Here is a 12,894-nt window from a genome sequence, read left to right as displayed (position 1 = left end):
TCCCATATTGCGCCATGATTTGGTACCTTCTCTATCCATTACGAGGGTATGCTGCAACCAGCCACGTCCATGGCCCATGGGTCATGGCTGCCGCCTTTCGACGCATCCACGCTTCGATCAATTCGTTAACAATGCTGCCAGGACCACTAAACCTCCAGATCTCGCACCATCACATTCCCTCCGGAGTGGCTTTACTCGATATGGTCGATACGTCGCTGGCCACGTCGTCACTGCCCTCCTCATCTCGGCAACTGTAGCCACGATCCTCGTCTACCCCATCCCGTATCTATTTACTAGTGATTTTGTCAATGGCGCCTCTTACCTACCTCATCATGCTTGGACGGTGGCCCAACCGCTCACATATGATGCTGCGGTAGAGCCAGACATAAGTATGAGGTCTATTTGGGTTCATTCTAGTTACATGGAAGCTCTCAATGCCGACTTGCTGGCCTCAGCCCTGGAACTTCAGGACGAATTGCTCGGTGAGACCAAATTTTTTAGTCCTCGAGATGTGTCAAACAATTTGGCCAAGCGCGAAAATGACGACCAGCTCTCCTTGGCCCAGCGTAACGCCCTGCACATTTCGAACGGCCTCACGAACCAGTCATGGTTTTTCCATTCGCCATTGCTTTATTGGCATAGCTCTCTAGACAGCTTGCTGGCCGACCTTGACATACTTTCCACGATTAACGATAAAAAAAATCAGTCCAACTTCGCCAATACTACGCTACGACACTCGGTTGTTTTCAGCGGTAAGCGCTTTGAAGACCGGCGTCTAGTTGCTGCTGATGCTATTGTCATCACCCTCCTTTGCCTGGGTGACTCACCCGTTGGCCGAGAATGGGAAAGAAGGGCCCTGTCTTTGCCCGAGAAAGTCTCAGACATATTTGACGTCTACCCATCTGATGGAAGATATGCGAGGAGTCAGCTGTACGAATTCCAATTTCGACCTATATCACCACAGGATATCCTTAGCCTGGCGTTGGCGTACGGCTTTGCCGTGTTCTATCTTCTCATGAGCCTGTCGAAGCTGCGAGCAGTCAAGTCGAAAATCGGGCTCATCGTGACGATTATCACTCAAATAACCTTCTCCATCATGTCAAGCTTCGCGATTTGCGCTATATTCAATTTCGACCTATCCCGCATCCCACAGGCGGCCTATCCTCTTGTCGTGCTGTCCATGAGTCTGGAGAATATCTTTCGACTCATCAATGCAGTCATTCTCACGCCGTCCCAGGATAGCACAAGTAACAGAATCGGCCATGCATTTGGTCAAACTGCGCATACGGCTCTGGTTTGTTCGCTGCAGAACGTCCTGATCCTTGTTGGTCTATCTCGCGTGGTCTCGCCCGGGGTATCGGCGTTTTGTATCTTTGCCGCTGTCGCAATCGTCTTCGACTTTTTTTATCTTTCCACCTTCTTCCTGTCTGTCCTTAGTGTTGACGTAAGGCGCATGGAGCTAGGTGATGCTCTTGCCAAGGCTGCTTTGCGACAGAGTCAACGCAAATACCACGGGAACAGCCGTGGCCCGTTGTCCGACGGTTTCTTTCAGGGAAACATTGCTTGGTCAACCAGGCTCGCGGGGACTGTGGTCATGCTCGGTTTCGTCATTATTGCCCAGTGGCATTTCTTTGGCGATGATAACATGTTTCGCAAACTTTTGCGCCTTTATAGAGGCACCGACAATGACCTCCCAACCCCGGACTCGTCACTACTGCAAGGCCTGCATCAGGCCAGAAGCCATACCTCATGGCTGAGGAATCAAGACCATGAGACAGCCGAGGAAATTATTCGGTTGATTAAACCTGGAGCCTACAGTTACGTGGCCAGAGTTTTTGAGCCTCTTGTTTTCGTGAAGCGAGACTCAGATCGGATGCCGCACAGCAAGGAGCCCACACTGTTACCTGCCGTATACGATTTTGTTCACCACCAGCTATCGCGCTTCGTTGTTATAGTTGTCGTGATAATCGCAGCTCTTCGGTTGCTCATAAACTATCTTTTATGGGGCGAAGATGCAGAACTGGGGAATGACGGGAAGCAGGATGACACTCCTTTAGTTTCAGTCCATTCTATGAGAGGTGGCCACATTCTTGACGTCGCTTTGCTGAGCAAGTCAAAAGCGGGGCACATTGTTTCCGTAGGTTTGGACAGAGTTGTCCAAGTTTGGAACATTCGAGGACGGGGATATAATTACGTTGTTGCCGATGGGAGTGATAGCGAGTTGTGCCCGTTCCCTATATTGGGAATGTCAATTGATGGCGCATCGACTTGGCTGGCATTATTATCGACGTCCAGGGTTTCATTTTGGAACCTGGTAGAACAAAGATGGGGCGGATCTATGCCTTTAGAAAGCTCTTCGCAAAAGCCGGCTGCACTTTTCTTCGATCCTACTTCTGATAGTGACAAGCCAACCATTGTACTAATCCACCACAATGGCACAATGGTCCAAGTTACCGCAGGGACGCAGAATGTTCAAAGCGTCAGTTCTATCTGCCCTGAACCCTTGGCACTAGCTTGTGCCCTGATCAAGAAGAGTACGTTAGGCTTTTGCCCCCAAACCCCCCTCCCCTTGGTGATATTGAAAGCACTTTGACTAATCATCGTTTGTAAATAGGCAGGCCTGAAGCGACTATATCAATTGCCATGGTCTCCAAACGGGGACATGTCTACATTGGCATCCGACAAGAGTCACCGTGGAACACCCGACTTTTGGATTTGAAGTCCTCGGACGTGGGTGCAATCTCCCAGATCGTTCCATTGTCTCCTCTCGGCGTGTTCGCACTGGCAGCAAGCAATTGCGTCTACCTTATAAGTTCTGAAGAGGGAGAGGTGCTCCGAACCCTTCATACAGAGAGGATGATTCCTCGCTCCCTTCAGTGCACTTATTCAGGCCCTGTTTCCAAACCAGGTTTGATGGGATTAGCATCTCTAAACTTGTGCTACGTTGGGACCGAGACAGGCGATTGCGTGTTGCAAGCCTATGTTCCCACAGATGACTGCGAGTTTATCCATCTCCAGAGTCCCGACAGCAAGATAAATGACGATGGGTGCGCTTGCGAGTCAGCAAAAGAAGTGAAGAAGCGAGTTAAGAACCCGGGAACGTGGCATGTGCTCTCAGACGGTAGTGTAGTTGGCATACGGCGAGTTAACCAAACGTACAAGGGGACCAGCAACATGGGCTCAACTTTGCGACGAAGGCGCACAACCGGACAGAACAATCAGTACTGCTTTGCGAGCTGGGAAGTATGGGTAACTTCACCCTGCAATAAGCCAGATCTGGAAGAATGCCGACCTCTACTCGAACTAGGAGATGAGTCAAATCACTTGGTGGTGTCAGAAATAGGGCCGAAAGTCGCAGTAGGTCTTCGATCTGTTGCATTTGCATTTGGCAATGTCATCAAGCTCGTGACGTCTGGTCCCCTTGAGCGGTTTGATGTCGATCCGGAGAATGACAGTTATGGCGCTTTGATGAATACGTCAAGTCGGCGCCGCAAACTAGGACAAGCAGCAAGGACCAAAGCACCGTGCTGAAAGTTGCGCGCTTCCGGAAGTCATGAGCCAAAAGGCTTGTTTCTAATTTTGGCCGGCCATCGTCATATTGCGCTGATATTATAATATTGCTGCCTACTTAAGGGAGGTAGTATGGCAGGAGAATAGTACGGCCACGCCTGTGAGTGGTATAGAATTCCAATTCAATCTGTTCAGTCTCCCGAAAACTATGCGGACAGAGTCTACGAAGAAGACTGAGACGAGAGAAGGTCAACGGGTGGCAATGATGTATTATCATGTCTCAATGAGGCGGAGGAGAACGAAACTGGTTAATTGATGCGGTGGATGGTAAGACGGCGTACGTAGTAATTAACACTAGCTGTACGGAGTACGGAGTATGGTGTTGAAATCATGCCACAACCGCGGCAGACTCGGCATCTTGCCCTGCTCCGAATTCGACATGCAATTGCCTGCCGTGATGAGGAAGGTTTCAGAAATGGAGAGGGCTGGGCCGACAGGAGTCCAAAGGCTGGGGCCGGTGGGCGCCTAAACTGTGTAACCAACCAAAGTTGGGTTATGCACAGAGGCTGTTTTCCACGACGTTCACGTTAACGCGCAGCGGAGTAGTAATACACATTGTGGAAGTTGCATGATACTTGGGGTTGGTTACACGGGACGTCTCTTTATGCTTTGGATGATGTGTCTCGGATAAACTCGAAGACTCGGGTACGTACTCACCTACTCGCTACGTACCTACTTAGGTACTTAAGTACTTAACTTACTTAACTTAGGTCCTGGGGAGGGCAGTGGACAGGTTGGCGCAATGACCAGCAGACTGAGCGAGGGCCAATCCATGAGTACTTCAGCACTTAAGTACCCGACGAATGAGTGTGGGGTTATTTTGCTACCCCCTCTCAGTTGGCTGGGGAGTTTGGTGGCGGTGACTCTGTGTAACCAGCCACTAGGTACTTCTCAGGTACTTAGAAAGTGCCCAGCCAGGTCTGTGAAACACAGACCATGGCTGGATGCGGAAAAGCATCAGCCCTATTCGCTACTGCTACCTCGGAGATTGAAACGACACACACAAGTTTGCAAGAGCAATTGGGCTGAGTAATCAACAACTTGAGTACTTAAGTAAACGTGGGAATTGAGGGGCTGTCTTGGCTGCGCGTATGTGACGTGGGCAACAACAGGCAAGGATAAGCCAAAAAAAAAAAGATATAGGAGGGAAGAAAGGATGGAAGCAAGGAAGAAGGGAAAGAAAAGGCGGTAAAATCGCGACAAGGGTGTTTTGTTGTGCGGAATAATAAACTACCTAGACAGGAGCCTTGGGTACTTGGTAACTAGGTACCTACTTAAAGTACTTACTTGAGGCACTTAAAGGTAGTGTAGTTGCCTGGTACTTTAATGCAACGACGCAGGACTACTAGTAGTTGTAGCTTGGCTTTGCGGATCCGCGGCACATGTTCAACGCTCACGGGTCCTCACCACAAGGCGACTTTTTGTCAGACCTGAACTCGCCAGTCGGCTTCCCTCCTCCGGCCTTGGTCGTGGTGTCTTCCCAGATGCCGCACGTGCAACTTGGCCGCGCTCGAGGTCAATTGAATCGCCGGTAGTCGCTCGGTACGGAGTACGCAGTTGGGTCATCGTCTCAAAGCTGGCGCTAACCCGCCAGCCAGCCATGTACCCAAACCCGGGCTCATCAAGGATCCAAGGTCAATCGAGTTCACACGGACTGGCCGACGTCATCAGAGCAATCAATTCGTAGACCCAACCCAACCCTTACCGCAAGTTTGTCAACAGTCGACGTTTTGAGGCTCTGGACACGCCTCGTCCGTGCCGGTTAGCTAGACCGCAGCTCACCAGGATTGAACTTCGACTCGTCACCGTCGGTTGGTGACAAACTGAAACGCTGGGTTTGAGCCGCTGTTGCGCAACCCAAATTGCGCCTCACACATCCGTCTGTCTGCCTCAGGCGTCTGTCTGCATCGCCGCCGCTGATGCTGGTGCCAGCCCAGCTTCTGGAAGTTGGTACGAGCAACAGGACGAATCTCAAGCCACGCCATTTGACAGAAAAGTCCCAATGGCACAAGTTGCTACTGCTGTGAGTCGGAAAGTCTCCTCGCGTCTCCTCGCGTCTCCTCGCGTCTCTCGAGTGCCTCACAAACCTTTCTCCACGCCGCAACCCCTATCGCCATCGCCAACGTCCACCCCAACGCCTACACCAACGGCATCATCGTCAATGCCCAAGTCCGGTGGCCGAAGACTACTTTGTGCGCCGTGGGCCAAATTTGCATGGGCTCGATCGAGATGCTCGCTACACACACGTCCCCGAGGGTGCGTCGACGGGACATGCAATAAATCGAGTTCGCTGCTGCTTGTCATGGTGGGCTCGGCTTGGAACCTTGTTGCACTTTTTGCGATTATTGACGCCGCATATCTGTCCGTCCGTCATCATAGCCGCATCTCTGAGAACATCTCGGGCAGGTCATACTGCCATGCATTCCTTGTTGACGAGTGTCTTCCAAGACCAACGAGTCCACTCCCCTTGGTCTTCTTAACCACACAAATACGGAAAATTACAATACCCATTCTTGAAGAGGACATTGGAGGTTCCGTTCTCGTCATGGATATTCATCAAGGGCGAATACACGGTATCTGAGAAGATGTTGACGTGAGCCTTCACCGCCCCCAATCGACCCACTGGCAATACGGCGAGGTTAACCATGGCCCGACCAGGGCTGTGAGCCGGTGACAGGGGACGACAACGAAGACTTTCCTGCCCATTATTCATCACTCCATTATTGTCCCATCCTTTTCTGCCTCCACGATGACGGGATGCTAGTGCTAGTGCTAGTGCTCAGGGATGCGGTGTTTGGGGTATCCTGGCCCGAGTTGCGGGCTACCAGATGGACAGCCACAACAGACCGTGGTGTTTGTGTTTCCTTGATGTTCGGACCTAGGAATTTGTAACGCCTTCTTCTTCGATGGCTTATATGCCAGGTGGGATCTTGCACCTTCACTCGAGCCTGCAGAGCCTGGTCGAGGAAACCCCGAGCATCGTTCCCACGGCGCCGCCCACGAAAGCATCTGCTCTTTGCCCGTCCTGACCGCATTATCCAAGGACCGTCATTTTGCCTTGGTTGGTACCCCTCTCACCTACGAACGAGATGTTGCCCGCTGGATTGACCAGTCCTCTCTCCTGGCGCTCAAGACTTGATGCACTCCGTGTCCCGACGCCCAATATTCACTCCAGCCCGTCTGTCTCTAGCCTTGCCTGCTCCCTTCACTATTCCGTACCCTCCCTAACATTCGTTTCTTGTGCTCCAATCAAGTCACGCCAGCTGTCAAGCTCCCTCCTCGCACATGAGAATAATCTGTTGTTTCTTGTCCCGTTAGTCCCAATTCGCCTGGGACCCTGTCGGCATCCCTCCTGGCGTGCGAAGCTGCTGGCCGACCCCAGAGCCACCCCCGTATCCTGGATCAAAAACCCCAGTCATTGATTCCCCTTCTGACCATACACTCTCTTAGAAACATGTAGAGGGACCTGTCCCTCGACTTGACGCGGCTTTATTTCCATCAGCTCGGATTGCCAAGATTCAAGGCCGACAGCAAGAGCCTGCGGCGGGACCAAGCACTTTCTGGCCACAGTCAGACTGGATGGCGTCGTCGGAGGTTGACCAAAAGTTCTTGGGCAGACTAGCCAAAGCTGTCGAACAAGACAATCCTATCCTGTCGTCGATACTCTACAAAATTCTTGGCTTGTCGCTCAACCTTGCCCAGCAACTTGTGGCCTCCAAGAAATCTCGGAGGCCAGATCCTGCCGCATCGCCCTTGTTTCTTAAGCGCGTGTTGCATATAATATGGCTGTCTCGCGAGGGGTTGAATATGCTTCAGCAATACGTCATCCCAATGGTTGGCAATTATGTCGAGTTAAAGGTCTTGGCTTACAAGCTGCGCGCTAGCTTCCATCACATATTTGTTCTTTTTCACAATCATCCTCCAGTCTCCGACCTAGCCAGCTGGACACCAGAAGCAAGAGAAGCGGCATTGGCAGCAGCAGCAGGCGCGCAGGATAAGAAACGAGAGACTTCTGGTTCTGATGGGGATGCGTCGTCTAGGCCTTCGTCTGTTCAGCCTACTCATCCTTTGGAGGGCGGGCCTGTTGGTCCGCCTCCAGGTTTTGAAGCTCATGTAGCCTTGTTGCCACCGTCGTTTCTGCTACCGCAACAGAATTATCTCCCTGCAGCCCATCAACATTTTCAGGAAGCTGTGAAGCTCGCAGACGAGCTGCTGTGGGGTTCTCATTCGCTACGGCTATCAGTCAAGACCGAGTACGCTGCTTTTCTCTATGAATGCGTCCACGATGCCAAGGCGAGCCGTCAGCTTGCCAAAGAGACAATTGCAGAAGTTTACGACGCGACTGAAGGTATGGATGATGACATGTTTAATGACGCATGCGAGCTTGTCACCGTGTTGGGCAGAATGATGAAGCGAGGCCTGGCTCCATCTGATACGACATCGCAAAATAGAGACCAGGGGTCGAGTACTGCCCTTTTCGCCAAACAAGCCCGTCCACTGGGGATGGAAAACCCTATATGAGGCACGAGGCCTCCTATTCTCTGGCGCTCGCACAGCATCACCCCCCATCAGTTTTATTTGGTGCATCATAAACAACGTTGAATCGAGGCCGGTTGATGCTTCATTCAGTTTTTTGATGCTTCCTCCACCCCTCAGTTTGAGGGCTCATTTTCGTGGGCCAGGTTGGCTACCAACCATCCTGCTACAAGATGTCAGTTTGGCCTTGACAAAAAGAACAGAGACAAGACAAAAAGCATATAATATCGACCACCCTCATTTTTGTGTCAGGTAGTTCCAGGCAATGGCCATGCAGCAAAGTATTGATTTTTCGCGCTTCATCACGGCATGTTGCTCGTCACGGAGCCTACTCATTGCGATTTCCTGCTCCGACTAATTGCATTTTGAGCCATACGTTGCGGTATTTTCGGCCTGTGACCACTTTGCACCACAGCGGCATTATATACTTGCATTCAGATGGGCGTCGACAATTCTCTTTTTCTTTAATTCTTGGAGGTGCAGACTTTTAGCCTTTGGATATCGTTTGTTGTATCTCGAACGAAAGCGAGCATCACGAGTTTGCATATAGGAGTGTTATCTTGTTTATATATTTATGTGTCTCATATGGAAGGGGCAGAGGCACATTTTGGAGGACTGTTGCAACTCTGCAGGCGTGTCTACAGTCTATTTTATCCCACCATGACAAACCCTCTCAATTGAAACAGCCTAAATCTTGCGAAAGATGGCGCATCTGTTCTTGACTTTCTAGCCTTGGCAACCAATGGGAGAGTGTGTGCAGGCGACGAAAGCAGACTTTTTTTTCTAGGCGAATCCAGTTCAAACTGATGATTAGTTGTCCCCTCCCATTGAGACGCTGTCAATTAATTTCTCGACTCGCTCGGCGGACTCCTTTTGCTGCACAGCGTTGTGACGACGACCTTTCTTGTAGCCCAATCTCCTTCATACTAATCACGAAGAACTGCAATAGGTACATCTGAACCCGCGGCATTCGTGAAGTTTGCCTTCGTTTCCAATAGCCTGTTTGTTGTGTGCAGGCACGCGATAGTTGCGAGCATATTAAGATCCCGCCCAGCCAAGTGCCCGTGGCCCCTGATTTGAGCATCCGCCGGGTAGAGAGTTCTGTAGACATGATCATAGAGATATCATTTCTGGCGCTTCCGTTCGTCCTCTTTGCAGACCCACTCGGACGATGTTCCGTCGTCGGAGAGGATGTCATCGTAGGAATGAAGCTTCATGGCCCTGTCTTCCCAAGCCAACTCGTGGTCCTTTTGTCGCCCTAGACTTGGGTCGATAGTTTGTTCCGAGAGGGTCCCTGGCCTGATCGTTTCAGCTGGTGTCACGACCTTGGCCGTTTTAGCCTGACGAGCCTCATGGTCCTCTTTCGTGCCGGCATCAGTATCAGTGACATAGTCCTGGGGGGATTTGGTCCCTCATGGCCTCTGCCTGTTGAGTACCGAAAGAGCTATCAGCAGGGCTGACAGAAGAGCCGTTTTTATCTGACGTTTGGGGCCCAGAACTGGTCTCGACCGTCGGGGCATCGCTTTCGGACGATGCGTCCGACTTGCTGGAAATGTCGGCGGTTGCATCCCTTGCGTTTTTACCTCTGCAAAAGGGCTTTGTGTCGCTGGAGTTGTCGGTTGGAGAAGAACCGGCAAAGCTTGATGAAAGGTCTGAATCGGAGGGGCTACCTTGACCGCAACCGTCAAGCACCGCCTGCCCCCTTTTAGACAGCTTCTTTTGCAAACAGTGATCTGATGGTGCTTCTCACAAGTAGTGGCGGAGTCGCCGGTGGCGCTTCCATCGCTGGTGCCAGTACTCTCGTCCGCAGAGGAGACAGCAATAGCCTGATCTTTCCCCTCGACAAGAACCGATTTGGCAGAGTCCGAGGAATCGAATTCAGTCGGCTCTCCACCGGTGGTAGCAGCTTAGCAGCTGTCTTGTGCTTGTCCTCATCTCCCGCGGCATGGCTATACGAACCCCTCGGATACCTCCCTCATGACGTATGCCAGGAAACACAAATGACGGCGTCAAGATGGAGGCGCGCTGTGACGAGTACAAGTCCTGTACTGGTTCTTGTACCCGTCAACGGTCCTGGCTCTGTGGAACGAGTCAGGTAAGGCGAAGACGGGTGGGCAGTATAGGAGATGTAGTTATATATCGCCCAGGGTTGGTTGTATTTGCAGTGCAGCTAGTCAAGAACAACGGAGAAGCGCAGAAGAAGCATGTCACTCGTACTGGGGTCAGTACTTGGGTACCTACAATAAATATCCAGGCAGCAGCATTTTTCAGAAACGGAGAGGCATGTGCTGGCACGCCGCGCGTTTGCTGCCAGCTGCCGTTGGCCTACGAACGTGAAATGGTACTCATATCAACAATGAATTGCATTGCTTGGTAGGATTACTGCCAGCCTACCGAGTGCCAGTGAGTGCTCATTACTGTCTTCTCGCTCTGGAGAGCTGGCCATCCACGTCGACTTTCAATCTATCGCACGCACATCGCATGTCCCAGCGTCGACATGCGAACTTTGCTGCGGCATGGGTACCTACTTAAGTAGGTAACTAACTTAGGTACTCGCCCAATCGGGATCCACCAAGATGCGCTTACTCATCTGGAAACGACGGCGAGTTTGTCAAACTTCATCTCAAGAGCACCTTGAACCGGCTGAATAAACGCAATCCAAATACTTGAAAAGCCATACGCCATTGTTCACAGACTTTCTGGCAAGCGCGGTAGGTACTGGCCAGACTCACGGCTCAAGGCCCTAAAAAGAGAAAAACGATCTTCAGAGGCTCCCTCGACATCAGCAAAGATGGCTCCCCAAAACTTGTCTCCCGCCCACGGGCAAGCGCTGCGACTCATTGACGAAGCTCACTCCGAAGATCCAACCCAGATAGACGGGCCGGATGGCCCCCAAACCGTCCCGTACGAGCGAAGCACTACGCGCAAAAGATGACAGCGTGGCTTGAATCTCGGTACCCCGAAGCCTCACCCGCCCTCCAACTCGCATGCAGAGCGCAGCATTTCCGACGGTACGTCTCCAACCAAGCAATCTCCCTAGTCCTACGGTCCTGTCCTGGTCCTCAATGCCCAAAGCTATCGCATACACCATCCGATCCCCCATTTGCTACCGAATAAAACCTGCTCATGCACCACGGCGCTGAGAAAGGAAAACCCCCATGTCCCCAAATAGATGGGAACTCCCGCGACGCAGCTTCCCCCCAACCCGCCCCGGCTACCTGACATGGCGGACCAAGCACAAATCCCAAGCCGCGCTCGGCGTCTCGGCGCTCCTGTCATCCACGGCCTTTCCACCGACCCCGAAACCCAAGGTCCTCGAGGATGTCGCCTGTCTGGTGTTCCTCGACGACCAACTTGACGACTTTGAGGCCAAGTCAGACATGGACGAGGACAAGGCGGTGGGTATTTTGAGAAAGAAATGGGGCAGGATGACAGACGACGGGAAGAAGCTGGCGTCGGGCATGGACCTGAGTGAGAGGGCCAGGGTGCTGATAGCCAAAGCGCTCGAGGCCTCGTAGATTGACAACCGCGCCTTGTTCCTCCGTTGCTGGCTCCTTTGTGCCTCGACGCGTCAGCTCGGTGAGTTTTAGCCAGACACTGCTTGGTATACCGACCCGGACTCTGTTACAGTCCACTAATTTCGTACTGTCACGGCGAGAAGCAATCCCAAGAGTCCATCCCGTATTTTGTTCCGTACGTTCGTGTCATCCGTTTGTACCCTTGCCTCTCCAGACTTGAGCATACATGTCTCGGCGGCAAGGCAGACTCTCTGGCCCCTTTGTTCAACAACGATGCGGCACGTAGAAGCTCTGGCAAACAGTGAGGTCGTACTTGGAGGCTCTGACCCCGCCAACATTCCTTCAACTACATCATCACCATCTGTGTTTTGCGTTGGACACGGCAGCGACTTTGTGGAGCGGATTTCAAGTAAGCCAAGTGAATTTCCGCTGGAAATGCCCAGATCCCAGTTGCGATGGAACAAAATCAAGTGCATCTCTTCGTCATTCTCCATTCTCCCATGCAAGACCAAGCCGCTCAAGTCGCCATGCCACCCACCGACCGACTTTATCAAATCTGTCAAACACCCATCCTGCGTCACCCATTAAGCAAGCCAAGGCAAAGAACAGCAATGTCCACTAACATTACGTTCGGTGGCTTGACGGTTTGGGCCCGCTGCAAAAGCTCACCTCGATACCTGGACTCCGACCTCATGGCGATGACCGTCGTGACCTGCGCGCCGCTTGTGTTCTTGCGAGCTCAGTTTCAGACGATGGGTTCTCTTCTTCTTGACATATCGGTAGGCCAAGTAGGTAAATGCACCAAAACAGGCCAAGGCCGCTGAGATGACTCGCCATGAGCCGAGTCAGTTATGAGAGGATCTGTTTTCTGTATTGGCTAATACAAACCAGCGCTCCCGATTGCCATTCCAACAACAGCGGCGGGGGATTTCGTAACCCTGTCCGGAGGCGTGCTGGACGTCGGGGGGCCATCTGTTGAAGCTTCTATCGATGTTGACGACCTCGGTTCTGTCTCGTTCGAGACGTATAGGCTTGAGCGTGTCATGGGATTGCTGCCCTCGGGGGAGCTGCCTGACGTCATGGTCTTGGATTGCTGATGAGGTGTTGATGTGGAAATGAAGGTTGTAATGGGGGCATCTAACGTCATTGCGTTGTCGGTTCGAGATTTTACCGTAGTGTAGCGGTATATAGTGTTTGTTTTTGTGTCCGATGCACAGATGAATAGAGAATACCCCTGAAAATCGGCGTCACCACCGAATATATCCGTCTT

The 12,894-nt window shown here is 51.9% G+C and overlaps 4 protein-coding genes across 4 annotated transcripts; 3 read left to right on the top strand and 1 right to left on the bottom strand.

The window, feature by feature from the left end:
* Positions 1-76: 76 nt before the first annotated feature.
* MAM_06690 (Sterol-sensing domain protein) lies at positions 77-3,531 on the top strand (the record flags this gene model as incomplete). The annotated part of the gene is made up of 2 exons (XM_040825488.1): positions 77-2,534; positions 2,615-3,531. The coding sequence occupies 2 exons, from the start codon at positions 77-79 to the stop codon at positions 3,529-3,531; spliced, it is 3,375 nt and encodes a 1,124-aa protein (XP_040676479.1).
* Positions 3,532-5,572: 2,041 nt separating this feature from the next.
* On the top strand, positions 5,573-8,091 carry MAM_06689 (14-3-3 domain protein; the record flags this gene model as incomplete). Its single annotated transcript, XM_040825487.1, has 2 exons — positions 5,573-5,593; positions 7,021-8,091. The coding sequence occupies 2 exons, from the start codon at positions 5,573-5,575 to the stop codon at positions 8,089-8,091; spliced, it is 1,092 nt and encodes a 363-aa protein (XP_040676478.1).
* Positions 8,092-9,230: 1,139 nt separating this feature from the next.
* On the bottom strand, positions 9,231-9,889 carry MAM_06688 (uncharacterized protein; the record flags this gene model as incomplete). The annotated part of the gene is made up of 3 exons (XM_040825486.1): positions 9,231-9,500; positions 9,568-9,801; positions 9,857-9,889. The coding sequence occupies 3 exons, from the start codon at positions 9,887-9,889 to the stop codon at positions 9,231-9,233; spliced, it is 537 nt and encodes a 178-aa protein (XP_040676477.1).
* A 1,375-nt stretch (positions 9,890-11,264) lies between these two features.
* On the top strand, positions 11,265-11,624 carry MAM_06687 (glutamyl-tRNA synthetase; the record flags this gene model as incomplete). Its single annotated transcript, XM_040825485.1, has 1 exon — positions 11,265-11,624. One exon carries the CDS (start codon positions 11,265-11,267, stop codon positions 11,622-11,624), a length of 360 nt encoding a protein of 119 aa, XP_040676476.1.
* Positions 11,625-12,894: the final 1,270 nt, after the last annotated feature.

Source organism: Metarhizium album (assembly GCF_000804445.1).
Source record: "Metarhizium album ARSEF 1941 chromosome Unknown scaffold_23, whole genome shotgun sequence".
Taxonomy (NCBI): Eukaryota; Fungi; Ascomycota; class Sordariomycetes; order Hypocreales; family Clavicipitaceae; genus Metarhizium; species Metarhizium album.
The sequence above is the reverse complement of the archived record's forward strand: the minus strand, read 5'-3'. Positions and strand labels throughout refer to the sequence as shown.